Raw genomic sequence first — 26,029 nt, forward strand, 5'->3', positions numbered from 1 at the left:
CCATGGTTTACTATGGTTTTACCATGGTTTTTACGTAGTAACCATGATTCTACCATCATGGTTATTCTCAGTACTATGAACCAACCATAGTATTACTATGGTTCATCCATGGTAGTAACCATGGTTCTACTATGGTATTTCATGGTGATTCTAAGTACTATGAACCAACCATAGCATTACTGTGGTTTATCCATAGTACTGCAGTAGCTGTGGTAGCATCATAGTTGTATGTGTAATAGGTCATAGTAACTACGAAATTAGTTTAAAAAGGGATAGTATGGTTTTTAAAAGGATGCACTAACTGTAGTATTACCATGCTTTCGTCCAACAGTCAATGCTGTAGAGAAGGATCTCGATTAACAGCCCAGATACATTAACATTTACTTAGAACCTAAAAATTTAAGTGAACATTGAGGTAAAATGCACCATGGTTTTCATGGTTACCCAAAAAACCATGAAAACCATGAATAACTATAAACCATGGTAAAAACCATGGTTAATTTTCGTAAGGGATATAAACACCCTAGATATGAACTAGACGTAAACACTCATATATACATACATATGCACACATATTATATTATCTCATCTCATCTCATTATCTCTAGCCGCTTTATCCTTCTACAGGGTCGCAGGCAAGCTGGACATATTATATTATATTATATTATATTATATTATATTATATTATATTATATTATATTATATTATATTATATTATAACTTCTGTACAACCTGTCCAAATCTCAAAACAGTCAGCTATTGTGTTTACAAATAGAAAAAGGTTATTATTATTATTATTATTATTATTATTATTATTATTATTATTATTATTGACCTAAACTAGATATTTCCGCCTACAATCATTGATTAATGTAGGCCTGTTTATTCCATTTACTCCATTATATTTATTTATTTTATAAAACACACTTTCAAAATCTGTTTATTTCCAGAAATAATCTTAAAGAAAACAAACAGCCAGTTTATTGCTTGAGATGCATTTCAGATTGTAGAGATCAAAGGTAAAATTATTTGTTAGAGATTACATTATTATTATTATTATTATTATTATTATTATTATTGGCCACTAGGTGGCGCTAAGGAGTAACCCGGGTCTGTGAATCCGTCATGAGCCAGCTTGCTCCTTCATGCACACGTGCACTACATAGGGTATAAAATAATGGCTTTTGCCCCCTATGTAGTGCACTTCATGTTTCAAGTGGAGCCGTTTGGGACGCGTCCAAATAAGTGGCTGTGTCGTCCTGTTCTGGCTTCTCCATCCTCAGCATCCTCGTCAGCATCATCACCACCATCATCATCATCATCAGCCTGGTCATGATCCCGGTGGTGCTGAGCGGCTGATGGTGATGGCGTGTGTGGATGCTGCCTGAGCGCCTGGACAGGAGGACAGGAGGAGGTCGGGACGGAAATCCAGCTCCTGCTCGGTATCGGTTTGATGCCCGTCCGTGGCCGTGCGTCGCTCCGGTGGAATGAGAAGCTGCTGCAACCATGATGGAAGGTGAAACGAAGCTGCTTTAACCTTCATGTCATTCTGTGCAGAAAGATCTCATGAACATTTCTCCACTCCATCACACCTCTGCCCCAGTCCTGCTCCATTTATTCATGCCTTACTGCTCTAACGCACACATTTCAACCTCTTCAAGGGTGTGTGTGTGTGTGTGTGTGTTGTTCAAGAAAGGAAGAATGAAGGACCACAGTGTGGAAAGATTCTTATAAACCTGGTGTAGTTAAGAAGAAAAACATCTTCAGTATCTGAGATTTCCGTCTTCAGTAACAGAAGTCTGTCTCACCTCTGATATCTTTTGGACTGTGATTTGCTCAGAAGGTGTTGATTTATTTCCTAGGACAGACAGCAGCCCTGGCAGTAATGAAGCTGCAAAACACAGCTTTAGATTAATCGTTTCCATAGTAGCAGCTCACACAGAGGGATGTGTTCTGCGGACACTCCGTATGAAAAGTGGTTAGAAACCGTGTGATCAGTGATTTCTGTAAGGAAATCAGACGGATAGAACGTTTCTGGAAGGAGTCTCCAGTGTCAGCGCTGTGTATCAGTCAGAGCTGAAGCTGCAGCTGGAAGTTTTCCGACGTCTTCAGGACCGAGGAGTGTATACTTCTTTTGCAGCTTCTCAGTGACGGGACGACTGTTTATAGCTGCTGTAACAAGTGACAACAGGAATGAACTTGTTGGTCCACAACATTAAGTGTAGCCATAAATGGATAAAAAGTGCAACCTGTTGTTGTTGTTGTTGTTGTTTAAGGAATAAAAATTGGCAAGTTGCTGAGGTATAAGAGGAATAAAACACTCAGGGACATTCCGGTGTAGGAAAACAAATCAACTTCTCAGTAACTCCACTTCATCCCACCACCCCATCACTCATTACTTTACTATAACAGCATGTCACGCGGTGGTTTATTATTGATGTGATATCAGGATTTCTGATGCCACCTGAGCTACCTTTCACTTCCTCTGAGCAGTTTTTGGATCTTTCTGATACTTGTTGTCCCTGAAGCTTTTTCAGAGAACATCTCATCTCATTATCTGTAGCCGCTTTATCCTGTTCTACAGGGTCGCAGGCAAGCTGGAGCCTATCCCAGCTGATTACAGGCAAAAGGCGGGGTTCACCCTGGACAAGTCACCAGGTCATCCACATAGACACAGACAACCATTCACACCTACGGTCAATTTAGAGTCACCAGTTAACCTAACCTGCATGTCTTTGGACTGTGGGGGAAACCAGAGCAAACCCACGCGGACAACATGCAAACTCCGCACAGAAAGGCCCTCGCCGGCCACAGGGCTCGAACCCGGACCTTCTTGCTGTGAGGCGACAGCGCTAACCACTACACCACCATGCCGCCCAGAGAACATCCAATGTCTTTTTTTTCAGAATATTTTTGTGTTGGTTTTGCAATTGTGTTTTACATTTGTTGTCTTGTTACACTTTCGGAAAAGTTGGAATCCGAAGCCATGTTTTATTTTGCCCCTGTTTAAAAACTTTGTGGGTTACAAACTTTTGCACTCAACAGTACCTGGTGCTACAAAATGCAGCACATCTGAGGCGTTGTTCGACCCCTTCGTGGTCTGTCTCTCATTCTCTCTGACTCTGTCCTCCTTCCTGTTCCTCAGGACTGAAGAAGCGAACCCGAAAGGCATTCGGGTTACGCAAGAAAGAGAAGGACACTGACTCCACGTGAGTAACTCCATCATGAACCTTTTTTTTTCTTTACTGGTTATGCATTTCATTTAAACTGTAAATGCATTTCTAATACATTATTATTATTATTATTATTATTATTATTATTATTATTATCCCTTAAACTGACCCTTTACTCCAATTATAATCGATAAGGGGTATATTATCACTTTTGGATTTCCAGCTCCAAACTTTAGGCCACGCCTCCTTCCTGCATCAGCACGAGGAAAAAAGATAAAGTTACGATTGTTTTTACTTCTGCAACTTTTCCTCCTAAACTGGTGGCTATTACTTGTTAACTCCATTAGCTTCCTTCGGTCCAGTGACCGAAAGATCTGGATTAAAGTCCAACACCCTCCTGCATGTATTACGCATTTTGAAACACAACTAATTTATATATGAAATAATGTAAAATCCTGTTTGATTTGTTTTTAGGGGATCACCAGATAAAGACAAATCAGTGAGTAGAGTCATGCCAATCAATTCGACTGTTTGAAATTGAACATAGCGTTTTCGGATGCACTCTGAGCTACAGTTCACTGTAGCTCAGAGTGCATCCGAAAACGCTATGTTAAAACGTTCGTTTTTGCTTTGTGTCATTCCCAGAAAAAAGCCAACGGTGCTCCGAACGGGTTCTACGGCGAGATAGACTGGGATCGATATGTAAGCAATGCTCTGAGTATTACCCTGCTGCGAGTAGGGCTGTGACAGACTATTCATACGATCGTATATCATGATAAGGAAATGTGATATTGTTATATTATTTACTGTTAGATCACAATATTATATCTTGGTGCAGCCGCACTCGTTATGTAAGTCAGATCCATCATCGTGTATCGCCAGGTGTAACGTTTCTCTGACTAACCCATTGCTTCTTTGTGTCTATCTCAGAATTCCCCTGATGTGGACGATGAGGGCTACAGCATCAGACCCGGAGAACAAGGAGGAAATATCCTTTTTCATGTAAAAACAATATCATTGAACTGATTAAAGCCTGGAGCAGCACAGTGGTGTAGTGGTTAGCATTGTTGCCTCACAGCAAAAAGGTTCTGGGTTCGAGCCCAGTGTCTGTGCGGGTTTCCTCCGGGTGCTCCGGTTTCCCCCACAGTCCAAAGACATGCAGGTTAGGATAATTGGTGGCTCTAAGTTGACCGTGAGAGTGAATGGTTGTTTGTCTATGTGTCAGCCCTGTGATTACCTGGGGACTTGTCCAGGGTGTACCCCGCCTTTCGCCCATAGTCAGCTGGGATAGGCTCTAGCTTGCCTGTGACCCTGCACAGGGTAAGCGGTTATGGATGGATGACTAAAGTCTGAGCAGTGTCTCAAACTACCTGCTGTGTTTGGGGCTTTGTTCTCAGTGTCTTATGGTTCCATGTTCCCAGAGCCCTGTATTTCCATGGTCTTACCCTGCGCCCACACCGGCAACAGCTTTGTCTCTGCATGTCACCGAGTCGCTGTGCTGTTGTCGCTAGCTTTCACTTGTAACGATTTTGTCACCAGGCGACTCGTCATGACATGTCACTCAGTGTAACCCAGCCACCTTTGGAAATGAATGACTTCCAGTCTCTTTGAAGCTTGTTGTCGCTAGCAGTGTGAGTGCAGGGTTATGTTCCTCGGGTCCTATGTTTCCACGGATCTATATTCCGTGTATCCTGCACACTGAGGGTTTTATATTTTCAGGGTCCTATATTTCCAGACGGCTTTGTTCCCAAGTCCCAATGTTCCCAGGGACCTTATTCCTAAGCTCCTTGTCCCCAAGAGCCTATCCTCCCGGAATCAGATGTTCCAAGGGTCCTATATTCCTGTTGCTTCATCCAGTATTTCCATGGTCTTGTGTTTCGAGAGCCTTTATTTTCTAGTCCCTATATCCCCATGAACCTCTACATTCAGGCTTCTGTATTCCGAGGATCTTTATTCCCGGGACTCAATATTCCCAATGGCATGTATTTCCAGGGCCCAGCATTCCAAGGGTCTTTGTTCCTAGAGTACTTGTTCCTATGGACTTAGGTTCTCTGTATCACATATTTCCAAGGTTCTATAATCCTGATTCCTTGTTCCCAAGGTCCGAAGTTCTACGCTCACATGTTCCAGGTTGCCTTATTACCAAGGTCCTATTTTTCCAAGGTCCTGTAGTCTCAGGGTCCTATGAACCCTGAGAAAAAGTGGGACTTGAGAAAATAGGACACTGGGAACATGGAACCCGCAGTATAAGTGACCCTAGTACATGGGACTCTAGGTATATGGGACCTTGACCTTTGGTTACCTCATAGGCCGGCTGGCCCTGATTGTAAGGATCCTTTCACATGTTCCCTTAATGTATCGTATAAATGGGAACATTTAGCTGAATAAAATAGGACCCTAGGAATATGGATGTATTCCCTGTTGAAGCAGACACGTGCTAAACCAGTATTCCTTAACCGAGCGCCACCGCCAGCCAAAGCTAAAACGTTCTTCTCATCCAGCGAGTCAGAGGGTGAGGATGAGCCAGGGAAGAAGTTTAAGATCAAGATCAAGCCCTTGACACCAAATAACGGCACTGTGTCCACAGTGGATGAGCTGAAAGCCTCCGTGGGCACACTGGCCATCTCGACCTCGCCTTTGGTAAGAGCAGTTCAACAAGAGCAGCTCCAGTTTTCAATTCCTGTCACATGTTATCACAAAACAAGTAGCTAATGCTTTAAACAAGCTGTGTATTCCAATGCTAGCATCCTTAAAACAGTCTGATTTTGTGGTCTCCCTTTATTTGCTGTTTATTTGCTGTCTCGCCACAGATGAAAAGTCCGGTAAGTCTGAAGCATGACTTGATTGTTAGCATGTTGGAAGATTAGCATGTGTAAATATCATCAACAGTTCTCAGAATGTAACATCGACTGAAAGATCCAGTTCGGTTTATTAAGAAAAAAATAGCAACATCTTTTGTCAAACTGATTATTGCCACTGTTTCCTTCCCTTCCTGCGATCACAGAGGCGCAGCCCGGTAAGTTTGCAGATTTCCATTTTTGAATCATTACAAAAAAGTTGGATGGGGCTCAATGTCAGGACTCAGAGCCGCTGTTCAATATAAACACAAAATTTGTGGTGGTCACCTGTGATGGGGCAAACCTGCCCCCTAGTGATAAATCATGGCAACAGGAAGGGTCATTAGGCCAAAATATTTTAAAAACACATTTCTACAGGGTGGTGCAGTGGTTAGCACTGTCACCTCACAGCAAGAAGGTTCTGGGTTTGAGCCTAGTGGCTGACAGGGGCCTTTCTGTGTGGAGCTTGCATGTTCTCCCCGTGTCTGTGTGGGTTTCCTCTGGGTGCTCTGGTTTCCCCCAAAGACATGCAGGTTAGGTTAATTGGTGGCTCTAAATTGACCGTAGGTGTGCATGTGAGTGTGAATGGTTGTTTGTCTCTATGTGTCAGTCCTGTGATGATCTGGCGACTTGTCCAGGGTGAACCCCGCCTCTCACCTATAGTCAGCTGGGATAGGCTCCAGCTTGCCTGCGACCCTGCACAGTATAAGTGGTTACAGATAATGGATGGATGGACATTTCTACAGAAAAACGTGGCGGGGCGGCATGGTGGTGTAGTGGTTAGCACTGTCGCCTCACAGCAGGAAGGTCCTAGGTTCGAGCCCAGCAGCCAACAAGGGCCTTTCTGTGTGGAGTTTGCATTCTCTGCCTGTGTGGGTTTCCTCCGGGTGCTCTGGTTTCCCCCAAAGGCATGCAGGTTAAGCTAATTGGTGGCTCTAAATTGATCATAGATGTGAGTGTGAATAGTTGTTTGTGTCTCTGTGTTGGCCCTGCGATGACCTGGCGACTTGTCCAGGGTGTACCCCGCCTCTCGCCCATTGTCAGCTGGGATAGGCTCTAGCTTGCCTGTGACCCTGTAGGACAGGATAAGTGGCTACAGATAATGGATGGATAGTAAAACATGGGATGGGGAGTTCCACCTTTGAATGTGTAAACATTAGTTAAAATAAAATATTGAATGAAATTTGTTAAGCTAATATGTAGCAATGAAAAGGTATGGCTTGATATAGAACGTTATCAGCTTAATTAATTTCACGAGTTAGGGTTGCAAGAAGAAGCTGGAACAGGTGCAGCAGAAGAGTATTTTCCCTGTTGTCTGGAGACTGCTAGTTCAAAACCCCTTTGAGACTGGGAGCCCAAGAGAGCAAAAGTGTGCTGTACTCTCAGGGATGGAGATGGTATATGCTCTTCCCTGTCAATTACAGTGATACTAGTCAATGGGCTCGTGCTCCTGTTACTTTACCGTTATGGAAGACTAAGTGGGATTTGTTATCTGTCCTGTGTTGCTTTTGCTGGGGAAGCCATGGCTTAAAGGTTAGACAAGTAGCTTTGGGACCAAAAGGTCACTGGTTTGATTCCCTGGACTAGCTGAAGTGCCTTTGAGCAAGGTACTGGCTGCCCGTTGTTGTGGGTATGTCAGGATCCTGTTGTATGTTGCTCTGGATAAGAATGCCTGTAATGTACCTGATGCATTAATAAGTTTTATACATGAAAGGGGCTATACGTTCCCAGGATTCTCATTGCCATTGAGTCTATGCTGCTTCTTGTAAGAATGGCTGGTTAAAGAGCGGGATTTGTTGGAATTGGCGAACCACTCTTTTTTTACTCTGTCTTCTTTTTCACAGTGTCCGCTGAAACGAACTATCTCAAGTAAGTGTGAAAAGCGTGAAAGCTAACACCCTGTTCCTCATATTTTAATTGGCTAATTTTCTAGCATAAACAGAGATTTGCTTCGTAGATTCCACCATAAGCTGTTACTCCTGGTTATCCCTCCTCTAGGTGAGGAGATTGCCAGGCCGAGACGTTCCACTCCAACGCCAACCCTAACGCCGGGGCCTGGGCCTGACACACCAAGGTTAGCCGCTAGCTATCATGTAGACACACATTGCTAGTCTGGTCACAAACAAAACTTTAAATATTGGTCGTGTTTCAGATCTGGTCAAATTTTCTAATCATTAATTTTGCTATTAGCTATTATCTAATATCTCTGTTTTGTTGTCCTGTATGGTCTGCAGTAAAAGGTTATCAGACAATGCTTCAGCTTTTTTCGGCCCACCGTTTGAGGCAAGCTTTGAAGCACAGAACTTGGAAGGTAAAACAAACTATCCAAAGTGCATTAATTATGCAAAATGTTCACATGTATAGTGTGCTCAAGAGTAAAACCGTCATGCTACAAAAACATGCTAATCTCTGACAAACCCAACATGCGACCATTTTTGATTCTGTACATCTATAAAATTGTCAGCAGTAAATTTTTGATATATGCCAGGTGACTTAGCTAGCTTTAGCCTTCAGCAAGTCAGCTCAGAGGTCTCATCAGTCATCAAATTAAAGTATTTACAGATTTACAAACGTAATAAGTAGCTTAGAATACTTTAGCCGTTAGCATGTCAACTTTGACTGCTAATTATTATTTTGAATCCATAGATTACCAGTGCTACATGGCGTGGTTAGCTTTAGGGCTTAGCAGGCCAGTGCTTATTGATACAGAATTATCCATAAGCTAGAGAATTTCTAGGTAGCCTCATGTTTCAATTTATGATAACTTTATCCATTAGTGTGCCAGCTCTGATTGCTACTTCTTGGAACATATTGATAAAAGTCTTGTTTCGTCATATTTAGTTTTCATAGCGGAGCCGGAGCTGTGGTGTCCATCAACGCCGCGCAACACCTCCCCGCTGAACAGACGCTTCCCCACAGGAGGTAGATTAGTACTGATAGAGATTTTTTCTGGGTTATGAAGTTGGCCATGTTGTTTAGTCACAAATCTGTTCTTACAGCTCCACCTCCTCTTCCTCCGAAGAACATTCCTGCCACTCCACCCAGCTACAGATCCAGCTCTCTGGAATCGTCAGGTAGGAAGATCTGTACTACCAGTTGGCTGGGATTTGTTTTCCAGATACACAAAAATCACCGTATGACCCGGAGCCACAATTTCAATAACAGGGCAACATTTAAATTAAGATTGTCTTAATTCTATTCAAATCCAAGTTCAAATGATTCCTTAGACTCATTCTATGGTGTGTTTGTGGTCTGAATTTTCTTCAGATCTCCAATTTTCAAAGCTTACATCCAGCAGCTCAAAGGATGTCTGAAGAGCTATCAGAAAAGCACAGGTTCTTCTATGACCTGAGAGATTTAAGGCCAACCAGTCTGTCTCAGTTCATGAGATTTTCCAATCTTCAAAAGAGTGGTTCTAGGCCCCAGTGAGACTTGAATTCACGACCCCTGGTTTACAAGACCAGTGCTCTAACCGCTGAGCTATGGAGCCATGTACAGTATGAGCTGCTGGTGAGAGTTCTTGTTATGTCGATAAGGTAGGTCACACCCTGGAAAGCAGCTCTTCATTTTGTCCAGCATGTATGTACACAAGCACTAGGGTGTGCCATTGTTGTCTGTTTAGGCAGGGAGCCATAATTTGTTGGTTAGAGCAGTGGGGTTGTTGGTTCAATCCTGGTGGTCCTTGCTGATGCCTTTGTGTGAAAGTTTGAGAATACATGAACAGAGAGCAGCTCCAGGTTTGTGGGTTCTATCCTGAGCTTGGGGTTTTGCATGTCCAGTGGTTCTCTGACAAGGTCTCAAGTTTCTTCCCACTGTCCAAAAATATGTGGCCAGGCAGAATTTGTTATGCAAGGTGTATGCATTGATGTTCCTTTTGGAATAAAATCTCCTGCCTTTCAAAGTGTATTTTGGATAGAAAATGATTGTAAGCCACAGAAACTGCTTGGACATATGTGTGGTGACACCATAGAAAGTAAATATACATAAGTGAGCACTGTGGGTGTGACTTTAGAAAGCTTTCATACACATTTCATTCTTCAGATCAGTCTGTCGACTGTCTAAAGCTGAAAAGGTAATCTCATGAACTGGTTCAGGTTCCGATCTGAAATCAAGGGATTCATGTCCAGCTCAATAAGCTATAAGCCTTCATTAGTAAATATCTTTGATACAGATCGTTTTCCATTTAAAAGAATATGAAAAGAAATCGCGGGACCCTTGCCATACAGACTCCTGGAGTACCCAAACTCCACTTTGACGTCCATTGATCTGTTTCTCACGGCACGGTGGTGTAAGTGGTTAGTACTGTTAAGTAATTGCTAACTTCTTGTTAGCAAGAAGGTTCTGGGTTCGTGGCCAGTGGGGGGGCCTTTCTGTGTGGAGTTTGCATGTTCTCTGCGTGGGTTTCCTCCGGGTGCTCCGGTTTCCCCCAAAGACGTTTGGTTAGACCTTGAGCGAGGCACCTAACTCCCACCTGCTCCCTGGGTGCTGTTGGCATGGCTGCCCACTGCTCTGGGTATGTCTGTTCACTGCTTCAGGTGGGTTAAATGCAGAGAGGAGTTTCACAAGTGTGTGATGAAATAAGTTGTGCTTTCTTTCTTTTCAGAAGCACAGTACAGTATGAAACTGTTTAATTCCAGCAGTTAGTATTACTTATTGTGTCTTCTCTTTCAGCAATTCCACTTCCCAACATTTTAAATTACATCAGAACCTGAGATTCTTTCAATTTTTTTTTTAAATCTTCAAAACAAGGCCCCAGTGAGGATTGAACTCACGACCCCTGGTTTACAAGACCAGTGCTCTAACCACTGAGCTATGGAGCCATGCATGTGCTGTTTAGAGCCGACGAATTTGAAGAATGTTTACGAACGCCAGCCTCTCACACCTTTGGTGTGTACATACAAGCAGAATGAATGACTTGCATTCCAAGGTGTTTACCAATTTACATAACAAAAGGCCCACAGTGGAAGACTCTAAAAGCTTCTGCAGGTTTCAAGGCTCACCGTTTTACTCGTTCAGACTCAGAACTCTCAGAGAGTATCGTGCAGGAGAGTCTATGGTCCTGTCCACACGGCAACGGATTCAGGTGAATCTGATAAAATTGTTTATCGTTTCGGCCTGGCGTCCACACGGCACCGGCGTTTTGGGTGCCCCAAAACGATATTTTTTGAGAACGGGTTCCAGAGTGGAAAAATCTGGCAACGGCGCTGTTGCGAAGTCGTCTGGATGAGTAGAACGGATTTGTTTACGATGACGTCACAACCACATGACTAGAACAAGCAGCACTCTCGCGTGCATCATTCATAACAACAACAGCAACAGTGGATAAGAATCTTTATTATTGGATAAGAATCTTTTGAAATTGTTTACACATTAACCTGACTGACCTGCCAGACAGACAATTTACACCTGCTTTGATGAACAGAAAGTACAGCCTTCCACACAAAGCAACAGTTACCTGACTATAATGGAGGCAGAGGGGAAAAGGGTCAGAAGACCCTCAACAGACGGTTTTGTATGAACCACTGCATTGCATTCACTTTTGTATACAGCTTTTCTTTTAAATAAACAAGTAATTGAACTGGTGACACGGTGGTGTAGTGGTTAGCGCTGTCGCCTCACAGCAAGACGGTCCGGGTTTGTGGCCGGCGAGGGCCTTTCTGTGTGGAGTTTGCATGTTGTCCGTGTGGGTTTCCTCTGGGTGCTCTGGTTTCCCCCACAGTCCAAAGACATGCAGGTTAGGTTAACTGGTGACTCTAAATTGACCGTAGGTGTGAATGGTTGTCTGTGTCTATGTGTCAGCCCTGTGATGACCTGGCGACTTGTCCAGGGTGTACCCCGCCTTTTGCCCGTAGTCAGCTGGGATAGGCTCCAGCTTGCCTGCAACCCTGTAGAAGGATAAAGCGGCTACAGATAATGAGATGAGATGAGTAATTGAACTGGTGACACGGTGGTGTAGTGGTTAGCGCTGTCGCCTCACAGCAAGACGGTCCGGATTCAAGCCCTGTGGCCAGCGAGGGCCTTTCTGTGTGGAGTTTGCATGTTGTCCGCGTGGGTTTCCTCCGGGTGCTCCGGTTTCCCCCACAGTCCAAAGACATGCAGGTTAGGTTAACTGGTGACTCTAAAGTGAGTGTGAATGGTTGTCTGTGTCTATGTGTCGGCCCTGTGATGACCTGGCGACTTGTCCAGGGTGTACCCCGCCTTTTGCCCGTAGTCAGCTGGGATAGGCTCCAGCTTGCCTGCGACCCTGTAGAAGGATAAAGCGGCTACAGATAATGAGATGAGAAGTAACTGAACCATTTCTTGAATTTCTTTTTTTTTTATTGGATAAGACTGCTTTTCGGTGGCACGGTGGTGTAGTGGTTAGCGCTGTCGCCTCACAGCAAGAAGGTCCGGGTTCGAGCCCCGTGGCCGGCAAGGCCCTTTCTGTGCAGAGTTTGCATGTTCTCCCCGTGTCCGCGTGGGTTTCCTCCGGGTGCTCCGGTTTCCCCCACAGTCCAAAGACATGCAGGTTAGGTTAACTGGTGACTCTAAATTGAGCGTAGGTGTGAATGTGAGTGTGAATGGTTGTCTGTGTCTATGTGTCGGCCCTGTGATGACCTGGCGACTTGTCCAGGGTGTACCCTGCCTTTCGCCCGTAGTCAGCTGGGATAGGCTCCAGCTTGCCTGCGACCCTGTAGAAGGATAAAGCGGCTAGAGATAATGAGATGAGATGAGATGAAAACTATGCACACTAATAAAACTAATTTGTACACACAGAAGGCACGATTTCCTCGCGTAGTCGCAGCCATCTTCTTGTTGTTGTTGTGTGTTTGTTCCTGTGAGTGCTTCACACCGGGTAGAAGAAGGGGTTTATGCGCATGCGTCCTACCTCTTCTATTGTTCTGGTGTCTCCGATGGGACCGTCTTACAGCGCACGTAGAGGTGTGGCATGTGTATTGCATCGTTTTCAGCAAGCGTTGCGTTGCCATATGTACCTGATATTTTACTGATCCGTTGCCCATGCGGACGCGATATTTTTTTTACCCGCTAAAAAAAAAATCCCGTTGCCGTGTGGATGTAGCCTATGATGGCTACAAGGTAATCTTGGGTGTTCTCACTTCTTTATCTTTGTGGCTGCTCATCGGTCCCCAGTCAGTCCCAGGTCAGCATTGTAGACATTTCTGTGTAGTTATGATAAATGAACCTCTCACACCAGATTACATCCCATTTTCAGGCAGATAGTGTAATTTCTGGCGGCACGGTGGTGTAGTGGTTAGCGCTGTCGCCTCACAGCAAGAAGGTCCTGGGTTCGAGCCCCGGGTCCGGCGAGGGCCTTTCTGTGTGGAGTTTGCATGTTCTCCCCGTGTCCGCGTGGGTTTCCTCCGGGTGCTCCGGTTTCCCCCACAGTCCAAAGACATGCAGGTTAGGTTAACTGGTGACTCTAAATTGACCGTAGGTGTGAATGTGAGTGTGAATGGTTGTCTGTGTCTATGTGTCAGCCCTGTGATGACCTGGCGACTTGTCCAGGGTGTACCCCGCCTTTCGCCCGTGGTCGGCTGGGATGGGCTCCGGCTTGCCTGCGACCCTGTAGAGGGATAAAGCGGCTAGAGATAATGTGATGTGTGATGTGATAGTGTAATTTCTGAAACCACCTAGCATGGGATTGATACATCAACTGTAGCAGCCCCAGGGATGACAGGGATTCATCAGAGATTTGAGGTTGGCCAGCACCAGCAGTGTTGCCAGATGTACGATAATTGTCGTATTTGTATGATAATTTTGCCCTCTGTACGATGTACAATCAATAATGGGAAAAAATCTGAAATGTACGATAATTTCAAAGTTTTCAGTTGGTTGTCGAAACACGCATCCCTCTCTCTCTCTGACCCCCAAGAATCATTTCGCAGGCTTTCTACTCAGGTGCCATCAAAAGACAGACACAGAACGCACACACGTAACCACGTAAACACGTACACGTAGCCATAGAAATGCATGCATCATTACCACACACAACTTTTGAGCCTAGCAGCTAAGCGAGAAGAGAGAAACTGTCGACAAAGAGACGTAAAAAGAAAAGTGCCTAAATGGGTTCAGAAAATGAAGGGGAGGATGAAAGTGGAGGAGCAAAGAGAAAGGCAGCATCCGAAGAGCAACGGGAAAGTAAGCACAGGCCACAGACTTACCGGACAGACTGGGAGAAAGATCCTAAATTTTCCGGATGGCTAAAACCTGTGCCGGGAAATGATGCTAAGGCATATTGCCGTTGTTGCAACATTCAAATGGTAGCAGAGAGCACAGTTTTGAGAAACCACGAAAAGTCGAAGAAGCATTCAGAAAAAAAGAAAAATCTTGCACCATCTCAGAAGTCAATAGCACACTGCCTACAAAAACCACCTGAAAAACAAAAATTAGACGAGGCTGTGAAGAGTGCAGAGATCAAGCTTGCAGGCTTCATGGCAGAGCACAATGTGGCTGTGAGAAATTCCGACCATTTGGTCTTAGTCTTCAAGGACATTTTCAAAGATTGACAAATTGCCCAAAACATGACCCTTGGATGCATGAAAATGACTGCCATAACAAAACATGTGATTGGTGATTGTTATGCCGAGAGCCTTACTGAAATTCTGAAAACTAAGAAATTTAGTGTGTTGATTGATGAGTCAACTGACATTGGCAGTGTGAAAACACTGTGTGTCGTCGTGCGTGGCATCGGATGACGACAGCGACCTGGAGGTTGAATTCGAATCTTTCTAGTCTTACGGTAATTGTACATTTACTTTCTCTTTGTGTCATAGTTTTCCCTCTACTACGGGAATATTGTGAATTACTGTTTAAAAATTTAAGTAATATTCTTTGGAAATTAAAATACAGCTAAAATACAACCCCGATTCCAAAAAAGTTGGGACAAAGTACAAATTGTAAATAAAAACGGAATGCAATAATTTACAAATCTCAAAAACTGATATTGTATTCACAATAGAACATAGACAACATATCAAATGTCGAAAGTGAGACATTTTGAAATTTCATGCCAAATATTGGCTCATTTGAAATTTCATGACAGCAACACATCTCAAAAAAGTTGGGACAGGGGCAATAAGAGGCTGGAAAAGTTAAAGGTACAAAAAAGGAACAGCTGGAGGACCAAATTGCAACTCATTAGGTCAATTGGCAATAGGTCATTAACATGACTGGGTATAAAAAGAGCATGTTGGAGTGGCAGCGGCTCTCAGAAGTAAAGATGGGAAGAGGATCACCAATCCCCCTAATTCTGCACCGACAAATAGTGGAGCAATATCAGAAAGGAGTTCGACAGTGTAAAATTGCAAAGAGTTTGAACATATCATCATCTACAGTGCATAATATCATCAAAAGATTCAGAGAATCTGGAAGAATCTCTGTGCGTAAGGGTCAAGGCCGGAAAACCATACCGGGTGCCCGTGATCTTCGGGCCCTTAGACGGCACTGCATCACATACAGGCATGCTTCTGTATTGGAAATCACAAAATGGGCTCAGGAATATTTCCAGAGAACATTATCTGTGAACACAATTCACCGTGCCATCCGCCGTTGCCAGCTAAAACTCTATAGTTCAAAGAAGAAGCCGTATCTAAACACGATCCAGAAGCGCAGACATCTTCTCTGGGCCAAGGCTCATTTAAAATGGACTCTGGCAAAGTGGAAAACTGTTCTGTGGTCAGACGAATCAAAATTTGAAGTTCTTTATGGAAATCAGGGACGCCGTGTCATTCGGACTAAAGAGGAGAAGGACGACCCGAGTTGTTATCGGCGCTCAGTTCAGAAGCCTGCATCTCTGATGGTATGGGGTTGCATTAGTGCGTGTGGCATGGGCAACTTACACATCTGGAAAGACACCATCAATGCTGAAAGGTATATCCAGGTTCTAGAGCAACATATGTTCCCATCCAGACGACGTCTCTTTCAGGGAAGACCTTGCATTTTCCAACATGACAATGCCAAACCACATACTGCATCAATTACAGCATCATGGCTGCGTAGAAGAAGGGTCCGGGTACTGAACTGGCCAGCCTGCAGTCCAGATCTTTCACCCATAGAAAACATTTGGCACATCATAAAATGGAAGATACGACAAAAAAGACCTAAGACAGTTGAGCAACTAGAATCCTACATTAGACAAGAATGGGTTAACATTCCTATCCCTAAACTTGAGCAACTTGTCTCCTCAGTCCCCAGACGTTTACAGACTGTTGTAAAGAGAAAAGGGGATGTCTCACAGTGGGAAACATGGCCTTGTCCCAACTTTTTTGAGATGTGTTGTTGTCATGAAATTTAAAATCACCTAATTTTTCTCTTTAAATGATACATTTTCTCAGTTTAAACATTTGATATGTCATCTATGTTCTATTCTGAATCAAATATGGAATTTTGAAACTTCCACATCATTGCATTCCGTTTTTATTTACAATTTGTACTTTGTCCCAACTTTTTTGGAATCGGGGTTGTAACTATATTGTATGCGTTTTGTTTGTGTACGATAATTTCTCACAAAAAACGATAATTTTGAGGTTTTGGTACGATACTTGCATATTTCCTATCTGGCAACACTGGACACCAGTCTTTCCAGGGTCTTGACATTAGGTGATAGTGCAATCAGTTCTAGACAATACCCTAATTCTTCATTTGTCTGTAAATATCAGTTCGACCTGTTGATGGTATATCGTACCACCATCCAAAGCAGATGTCAGTGATGATCACATTTGCTTCAAGTCTTTGTCAGAGATTAGCATGTTGGTTTTACTCTTGAGCAGACTGTAGAAACATCAGAACCTGAGATTCTTTCAAAAAAAATGTTTAATCTTCAAAACAAGGCCCCAGCGAGGATTGAACTCGCGACCCCTGGTTTACAAGACCAGTGCTCTAACCACTGAGCTATGGAGCCATGCTTGTACCATTTAGAGCTGACAAATTTGAAGAATGCTTACGAACACTAGCCTCTCTCACACCCTTGGTGTGTACATACAAGCAGAATGAATGACATGATAACGTGTTTGCACTCCAAGGTGTTTGCCAATTTACGTAACAAAAGGCCCACAGTGGAAGACTCTAAAAGCTTCTGCAGGTTTCAAGGCTCACCGTTTTACTTGTTCAGACTCAGAACTCTCAGAGAGTCTCACAAACTGTTATTTCCCAGTCAGGTAGTCCATTATGAGTGAGATGATTGAGCTCAGTCCAAGCATAAATGGTTGGATAGGGTTAAGAGTGCTGAAAAAGAGCACTGTGAAGGTGGGAGGAGGAGCACACTGCCTTCAGGATGTAGTTAAATGCATTATCTCTGCTGTAAAAATTGTAATCTGCTAGACTAAATTTGAAGGAGTCTATTTTAATAAAAAATGTATCGTGCCGGAGAGTCTATGATGGCTACAAGGTAATCTTGGGTGTTCTCACTTCTTTATCTTTGTGGTTGCTCATCGGTCCCCAGTCAGTCCCAGGTCAGCATTGTAGACATTTCTGTGTAGTTATGATAAATGAACCTCTCACACCAGATTACAACCCATTTTCAGGCAGATATTGTAATTTCTGAAACCACCTAGCATGGGATTGATACATCAACTGTAGCAGCCCCAGGGATGACTTCATCAGAGATTTGAGGTAGGCCAGCACCAGTCTTTCCAGAGTCTTGATATTAGGTGATAGTGCAGTCAGTCCTAGACAGTACCCTAATTCTTCATTTGTCTGTAAATATCAGTTTGACCTGTTGATGGTATATTGTATCACCATCCACAGCAGATGTCAGTGATGATCACATTTGCCTTAAGTCTGATATGGTGAAGCCACATCACAGATGCCAATGCACTTCATTCTATACAATTTCACCTTCTCTGCAGTCTTCTGTGAATCCTCTAAGATGGGTCATTTCTGTGTAACTAAAAACTTTGTTTTTTTGGGCAGGTTATTACAGTGTTGTTCCAAGTGTAAGAGGAGAAGGATCATCTTCTATCTATCGGAACATTCTACTATCAGACCCTACAGGGGGACCTGCTGTTCTTGACATGGACAACATACTAGCCCCATTGGATACCCCTAATTCTGAGTCCAACTGGGTCAGTTTCACTGATGGGACAATCTCCAGGCCTCCACCCCCTGATGAGCCTGCCCCTTCCCCACCTCTCTCATCCTCTTCTGAAGACACACCCCCTACTTCACCTCCAGCCTCGTCACCTCCTCCTCTGCACCCTATCCCTCCACCTGAATCTCCTCCTCCCCCACCCCCAGATTGCCCCCCAGACTCCCTATCTCCTGATGATCTGGCCCAGCCCCAACATTCCACATTCCACCTCCAAGAGTCTGGCTTTTCCATGACTACTCCTCTCAATCTACCTAGCCCTGGCATGCCCCCTCTGCCCACTGTGCCACCCTCTCTAGGGCCACGAGATAACACCAGAAGAACACCAGACTCTTTTGGACTAAGAGAGGAAATCCTCTCACTTTCCACCTCACCCAAGGACATCGGGATGGGGGGCTTGCGTGGCACACCACCTCCACTGCCCCCTCTCACCTACAGGAGTGTGGTGGTCTCACCAGGGCCTGGTAGCCGTGAGTGTTTCACATTCTTATAGTCTCTTTTTAATCCTTATTTTCTGTTTGGGGTATGATGGCGGTGTTCCCCATGGTCCAACAGTGTAAATTTACCCTCAAAATGTACACCAGTAATTCAACTATGTATGTTCATTTTCTTCAATAATAGTGCTTTCCGGTAGCACGGTGGTGTAGTGGTTAGCGCTGTCGCCTCACAGCAAGAAGGTCCAGGTTCGAGCCCCGTGGCCGGCGAGGGCCTTTCTGTGCGGAGTTTGCATGTTCTCCCCGTGTCCGCGTGGGTTTCCTCCGGGTGCTCCGGTTTCCCCCACAGTCCAAAGACATGCAGGTTAGGTTAACTGATGACTCTAAATTGACCGTAGGTGTGAATGTGAGTGTGAATGGTTGTCTGTGTCTATGTGTCAGCCCTGTGATGACCTGGCGACTTGTCCAGGGTGTACCCCGCCTTTCGCCCGTAGTCAGCTGGGATAGGCTCCAGCTTGCCTGCGACCCTGTAGAAGGATAAAGCGGCTAGAGATAATGAGATGAGATGAATAGTGTTTTCCTAACTAAAACTACATAAGATGTCTCGTTAAGGCTGCCACCCAACTAACACGTCTTTGTACCCTAAAAACCTCGCTTTGTCCCCCGAGCATATCCAAAGACATGTCTCTGAGAGTGCAAAGCTTCTGACCTTTATTACGATATTAATAATGAGAAGCGGGGGGAGGAAGAAAAAAAAAGGCACCGCTGGGATTCGAACCCAGGATCTCCGTAAGTGTATAAATGTCAAATCTCGAAAAAGGGTTCCCAGGACAACCCTTTAGGAAGAACTTTTAGGTGTCAATAGAACCCCATAAAGAGTATACACAGGCACAACAATGGAAATCTATCAAGGTTTTCAGACCGGTAGTAGGTTTTTGAAAAAGGTGTCTGTGTATGCAGACATATACAACCCCAATTCCAAAAAAGTTGGGACGCTGTGTAAACTGTAACTTAAAACAGAATGTGATAATTTGCAAATCATGGAAACCCTATATTTCATTGAAAATAGTACAAAGACAACATATCAAATGTTGAAATTTTCAAGTTTTGAAGTTTTATTGTTTTTTGAAAAATATATGCTCATTTTGAATTTGATATCAGCAACACGTTTCAGAAAAGTTGGGACAGGGGCGTGTTTACCACTGTGTTGTATCACCTCTACTTTTAACAACACTCTAAACGTTTGGGAACTGAGGAGACCAACTGCTGTAGTTTTGAAAGAGAAATGTTGTCCCATGGGGCAGCACGGTGGTGTAGTGGTTAGCGCTGTCGCCTCACAGCAAGGAGGTCTGGGTTTGAGCCCCGTGGCCGGTGGGGGCCTTTCTGTGTGGAGTTTGCATGTTGTCCGCGTGGGTTTCCTCTGGGTGCTCCGGTTTCCCCCACAGTCCAAAGCCATGCAGGTTAGGCTAACTGGTGACTCTAAATTGAGTGTGAATGGTTGTCTGTGTCAGCCCTGTGATGACCTGGTGACTTGTCCAGGGTGTACCCTGCCTTTTGCCCATAGTCAGCTGGGATAGGCTCCAGCTTGCCTGCGACCCTGTAGAACAGGATAAAGTGGCTAGAGATGATGAGATGTTGTCCCATACTTGCCTGATAAAAAGATTTCTGTTGCTCAACAGTTTGGGGTCTCCTTTGTTGTATTTTGTGCTTCATAATGCGCAAAATATTTTAAATGGGAGACAGATCTGGACTCCAGCAGGTCAGTTTATCACCCGGACTCTTTTACCATGGAGCCATGCAGTTTTAATATGTGCAGAAAGTGGTTTGGCGTTGTCTTGCTGAAAGAAGGAAGGCCTTCCCTGAAAAAGATTTTGTCTGGATGGCAGCATGTTGCTCTGAAACGTGTTTATATCATTCAGCATTAATGACGCCTTCCCAGATATACAAGCTACCCATGTCATGTGCACTAACGCCCCCTCATACCATCACAGATGCTGCTTTTGAGCTGTGCGCTGATAACAAGCCACATGGTCCCTCTCCTCTTTAGCCTCGAGGACGTGGTGTCCATCCATCCATCCATTATCTGTAGCTGCTTATCCTGTCCTACAGGGTTGCAGGCAAGCTGGAGCCTATCCCAGCTGACTATGGGCAAGAGGTGGGGTTCACCCTGGACAAGTCGCCAGGTTATTGCAGGGGACGTGGTGTCCATGATTTCTAAAAAGAATTTCTACTTTTGATTCGTCAGACCTCAGGACAGTTTTCCACTTCGCCTCAGTTCATCATAAAAGAGCTCGGGCCCAGAGAAGGGGGCGAGGTTTCTGGATATTGTTTATATCTGGTTTTAACTTGCATTTGTGGATGCAGTAATGAAGTGTTTTCACAGACGATGGTTTCCTGACCCCATACAGTGATTTCCACTACAGACGCATGTCTGCTTTTAATGCAATGTCTCCTGAGGGCCTGAAGATCACAGGCATCCAATGTCAGTTTTCAGCCTTGTCTCTTGCATACAGAGATTTCTCCAGATTCTCTGAATCTTTTCATGATATTATGCACCATAGATGATGTGATCCCGAAATTCTTTGCAGTTTTACATTGAGGAACGTTATTCTTAAATTGTTGCACTGTTTGCTCACGCAGTCTTTCACAGAGCGGTGAACCCCGCCCCATCTTTACTTCTGAGAGACTGCGCCTCTCTGCAATACTCTTTTTATACCCAATCATATTACTGACCTGTTGCCAATTAACCTAATTAGTTTTTTTTAACATTACACAACTTTTTCAGTCTTTTGTTGCCCCGTCCCAACTTTTCTGAAATGTGTTGCTGATATCAAATTCAAAATGAGCATATATTTTTCAAAAAATAATAACATTTATCAGTTTAAACATTTGATATGTTGTCTTTGTACTATTTTCAATGAAATATAGAGTTTCCATGATTTGCAAATCTTCATATTCTTTTTTTAAATTTATTTTTACACAGCGTCCCAAGTTTTTTGGAATTGGGGTTGTAAACTATTTTTAAAGTTGTTTTGATCCTTAAAATTCAATGTATTATTAATATGCCGATGATGTGCTAGCATTACCAAGAAATAAAATGTAGGGTGCCAAGAACTGCTACAAGCACAGCTTGTCCTCCAAAAGAGAATGGGTGGAATGTCGGGCTGTTACATGACAGAAAGAAAAAATTCAGGGTGGACATTTTGCCAAAAATTGGCCAATGGAAGCTGAAGATATTGGGTACCACCCGCTATATTACTGTTGAATTTAAGAGGTTGGTAGCGCAAAGAAATTCATGAACTAGATCGTGGAGTACATAGGGAAAGGTACTTATAGTGCTTACAAACTTAAGGTGAATATAGTGCTTACAAACTTAACCACCGTGTCAAGATCTTCCTGTATCTTTGGTTATCATGACTAAGTGTGAAGCTTTGAGGGAGTTAGACGTTTTTCATTTTCTTCAGGGCCTTCATCACCTGCACGTCCTGGAACTCCTTTATCAGCAGGTAGCCCAATACCACCACTCCCACCTCGGCCATCTTCACGGCCCAAACTTCCCCCTGGCAAACCAAACGTGACAGACTTGGTATAATATGCTCCTCTCTCCTCGCACAATATTTTTATATATTTCAAATCCTTGGATAGCAACTAGACCTTTATTGCTTTTTTGATATTGGTGTATTCTTATCTACTGTTGGCTCCCAGGCTTGGCCCTTCAGCGCTCCTGTCCACTCATGGAGTCCTCCTCCTTTTGCTCCCCTTGCCCGAGCAGAGAGCAGCTCCTCCATTTCTTCCATTACTTCCCTCAGTGCCGCCTCCACACCAACACTTGGCAGAGAGTTCAACCTCTCTGTCTCAGGTGAGGCGCTAAAGTTCAGGATCAGGAGGTTTGGGGACTCCAGGTTATCATATTTTGCCTGATGACACTTGTCAGATGAGTGGCAAAAGGTCTTCAAGATAAACACCATGGTTGACAACTACTAGACTTTCAAAATTACCTGAATGACCATGCAAATTGAAATTCATGTGGAATTTAAGGTTAAGGCTAGACTAACCAGGAACTGTCGCTAAGAAGATCTCCATTTTTGACTCCGTTGATTTATACTTAGAGTGTACTGTTCTTTGAGTCAAGACTAACTTAGTGCAAGGGCGTCTCTGCTGTTCTCTCTTTATTTTAGCCTGTTCCCGAGGACCAAGTCCACTTACCATGGGCCCCCAGGACACTTTACCGGTGGCAGCAGCCTTCACAGAGACCATCAGCGCCTACTTCAAAGGAGCTGACCCCAGCAAGTATGGACTACACTGAACAAATCCAGCTGAACCATTTCCAGCCACCACAGCGTGACCATGTGTCAGTCATGCACGTTGTCCCCCAACCATCCCTCACTTTGTGTCTCTGCAGGTGTGTGGTGAAGATAACTGGAGAGATGGTTCTGTCCTTCCCAGCAGGTATCACGAGACATTTCTCAAATCAGCCGAGTCCTCCAGTACTGACCTTCACCATCAGCCATTACAGCCGTCTGGAGCAGGTCCTCCCCAACCCTCAGCTGCTCTGCTGGTAAAATCAATGTTGCAGAAATTGACGTGGGAATATAATTTTATATTTAGAGAGGCCACAGGGTGGTAGGGGGTATGCTCTTTGAATTTTGCTGGCACTAAAACATTTGTGAAATATTTGGGTTATAATAATGGGACGTCCACGGTGAACTGTACGTTGACGTATGTGCAGTGACCCGAATCCTGCCATTTCTGACTGTAAAGAGTTTCGGGTGAACATGTCCAACCTGCTGGCTCATCTCAAGAAGGTAGCGGACCAGCGGCCTCAGGCCACCTACTACAACGTGGACATGCTGAAGTACCAGGTGAGTCAAGAACACACTTTATTTCAGCAATTATCAACAACTAATCTAATTTTGTCAAATTGTATTTCCTTAAACAAGAAAATAACACAATAATACCAGCACTTGAATTCTGGATTCTGATTGGTCAGAAGGTGACATTTGCTGTGTATATTTTTATGCCCAGGTGTCAGCACGGGGCATCCAGTCGACTCCGTTGAACTTGGCACTTAGTTGGCGCGGCGATGCTTACAGTACTGACCTCAGGATAGACTACAAATTCAATGCAGAGGCTATGCCCAACCCCACACCCCTCACCAACATCCACTTCCTCGTGCCGGTGGACGGTGGTGTTACCAAACTCCAGGCCATGCTGCCTCCCGCCACATGGTGATTAATCCTGTCATAATACCTTGACTATCATTCTTAAGTGTTAGCTCAGGCTCTAACATGCTGTATTAGTTACCTGATGGTTGTGAGTTCAAATCGCAGCTGTCGTCAGCAGCACTCTTGATGTTTTGATCCCTATATGGTTATGCTAGCATGGCTAATTCATCTGGTTGAACTCAACATTTATTTATTTATTTATTTATTTATTTTGTTCTCTCAGGAACTCAGAAACCCAGAAGATACTGTGGAAAATCTCTGAACTCTCGCAGAAATCAGAAAACGGAGGTACAAAGAAGTTCAAGTCAGTTCAGTGGCTCAGTGTTATTCAGTTATCATGTTTGTTCACCCAGTTGTTTCAGGTCACACTCATTGGTAGTGCGAGGAGTAGCGAAAATCTGATTTATTTGAATCAACTTTGGTGAAATAACTTATTTGTTTCTTGCTGTTACTGGAGACTCCTTCCATAAATGTTCCATAAACACCTCTTTGTAGAAACTGCCTCCAGATCACGTACATTTTAAAAATCTGTTTTAAAGGCAAGTTTTAGATGTCGAGCGTCTTCCGTAAGTCCCTGTGAATGACCTGATACTGGAAAACTGATCATTAGAACAAAGCCCATAGATAATGAACGAGTAAAGCAGCAAGTTAAGAACACTCACGCTGTCCCGAATGGTAAAATTCATGTCTCATTATTGTTCATACGATAAACACTTTGTAGCATCTACAGACAATTCTAGCCCAGATTTATTAGCCCCGCCCTCTCAAGCTGGTCAGTCCATGAAAGTGTGTCGGCTCGTGTGTGTTTTTTCACGTTAGGAGTGGGGGCGTTGTTGTGTCGTTTCCAGCTGGCCGAAGGTCCCGGTAAACCGTCCCAACTGGCTGTGCAGTTCACTAGTGAGGGAAGCACGCTGTCCGGCTGCGACTTCCAGCTGCTGGGAAGCGGGTACAGACTGTCCCTGGTTAAGAAGCGCTTCTCAACAGGTGTGTGGATTTGATAAAACAATCGATCAGTGACGTAGCACTCGAGTTCCTGTTACAACCCCAGCACATCCTGAACTGTTTTATTCCTCTTCTACCACATCACTTTGACAACGGTTAATATTATGACATGGTTACTTTTTATCCATGTATGGTTCCACACTGAACGTTATAGGAATGTCTATGAGTCACTGTTGTCGCTTCTGTTATAGCAGCGATAAACAGTCAGTCCCTCATCAGCTTCTCTGTTGAAGTTATTGAGATAAAAATAAAAGACCCTCAGCTTGGCATGTTGCAGAGAAACCGCGAAGAAGCGTAACGTCAGAACACTTACCTTCCATAAAATGTTCAATAACTTACGCAAAACTTATCACCATATCATTAGACGATTGCAGATGGGTTTATGTGGCACGTCCACCGTACAAGTCCCTGAAAAGAATGAGCGGTTACTATAGAAACTAGAACGTATTAGAATGAGCGCATTCATCTGAAATAAACCTGCACTTCTGTCAGAGCTACTGTTATGGAAAATTCATCAACACCTTCTCTTCTGACCAATCAGAATCCAGTGCTATGGGGTCAACAGATATACAGTATATTGTCTGCTTCTACTTTACAGGTAAATATTTGGCAGATAACTGACATCACATCAGTTAACGACGACGACTCGTGGAACAGACAGAGCGACAACGTCTTCAGATTCACCACTGAAGAGACTTAACAATGTTTTTAACGTTCAAAGGAATTCTTAACTTGGAATTTCACAATTTGTGTCTCTACGGCGTAGAATTGTGTGTGTGTGTGTGTGTGTAAAGGCAATTTCAGGACAAATGCAATACAGCAATGTTCTTTGCTGGGTTTATGCACGAAGGCAGAGTTTCTTCTCAGAGCTTGATCGTGTGTGTGTGTGTGTGAATTGATATCCTGGGCATGTGCCGATAATCAGGTATTTAAAATATTCCGATATTCACCATGAACAATTCTTAGCGAGGGTGCTTTTTTTATTTTATTTTTTTTAAGTCACAATAATGTTGTTCATCAGATAAAAGTTTCCGAAAATTCAAAACGTAATGAACAGAACTGTCACTGTCACCAAGACTGAAAATTTAATTTACGAATGTAATACAATCTAAGATTTATTTTTAATTTGTGTTTCACGAGGTAAAAATTTAGCTCGCAAATTTAAACAGACCTGAAAGTTACTGTATAATTTGCGAGCTAGCATTAGGTAGCTTTGTTTAGATACGTATCCATTAAAGATTAGCAGTCATTCCCAGGGTGAAATATAGCATTA

The 26,029-nt window shown here is 43.8% G+C and overlaps 1 protein-coding gene and 3 non-coding genes across 4 annotated transcripts; 1 reads left to right on the plus strand and 3 right to left on the minus strand.

The window, feature by feature from the left end:
* The first annotated feature begins 1,447 nt into the window (after positions 1–1,447).
* On the plus strand, positions 1,448–25,763 carry sgip1b (SH3GL interacting endocytic adaptor 1b). The gene is made up of 21 exons (XM_060927877.1): positions 1,448–1,516; positions 3,146–3,209; positions 3,648–3,672; positions 3,819–3,875; positions 4,104–4,161; positions 5,641–5,813; positions 7,855–7,879; positions 8,009–8,084; positions 8,245–8,321; positions 8,852–8,932; positions 9,010–9,084; positions 17,921–18,565; positions 21,994–22,115; positions 22,235–22,388; positions 22,708–22,819; positions 22,932–23,087; positions 23,259–23,391; positions 23,555–23,757; positions 23,978–24,042; positions 24,574–24,738; positions 25,355–25,763. The coding sequence occupies exons 1-21, from the start codon at positions 1,507–1,509 to the stop codon at positions 25,375–25,377; spliced, it is 2,499 nt and encodes an 832-aa protein (XP_060783860.1). The 5' UTR covers positions 1,448–1,506; the 3' UTR covers positions 25,378–25,763.
* trnat-ugu (transfer RNA threonine (anticodon UGU)) lies at positions 9,428–9,500 on the minus strand. The gene has a single exon. It is a non-coding gene; the product is annotated as a tRNA-Thr (tRNA).
* On the minus strand, positions 10,758–10,830 carry trnat-ugu (transfer RNA threonine (anticodon UGU)). The gene has a single exon. It is a non-coding gene; the product is annotated as a tRNA-Thr (tRNA).
* On the minus strand, positions 16,838–16,910 carry trnat-ugu (transfer RNA threonine (anticodon UGU)). The gene has a single exon. It is a non-coding gene; the product is annotated as a tRNA-Thr (tRNA).
* Positions 25,764–26,029: the final 266 nt, after the last annotated feature.

The sequence above is a fragment of the Neoarius graeffei genome, chromosome 1 (genome assembly GCF_027579695.1).
Source record: "Neoarius graeffei isolate fNeoGra1 chromosome 1, fNeoGra1.pri, whole genome shotgun sequence".
NCBI classification, from domain to species: Eukaryota; Metazoa; Chordata; class Actinopteri; order Siluriformes; family Ariidae; genus Neoarius; species Neoarius graeffei.

Bases quoted from the DNA above. Each gene is read 5' to 3' on its own strand.
- sgip1b (XM_060927877.1), top strand. The intron at 7,880-8,008 runs GTAAGTGTGAAA...TCCCTCCTCTAG, and splicing joins GCTGAAACGAACTATCTCAA to GTGAGGAGATTGCCAGGCCG. The intron at 23,758-23,977 runs GTGATTAATCCT...TTGTTCTCTCAG, and splicing joins ATGCTGCCTCCCGCCACATG to GAACTCAGAAACCCAGAAGA.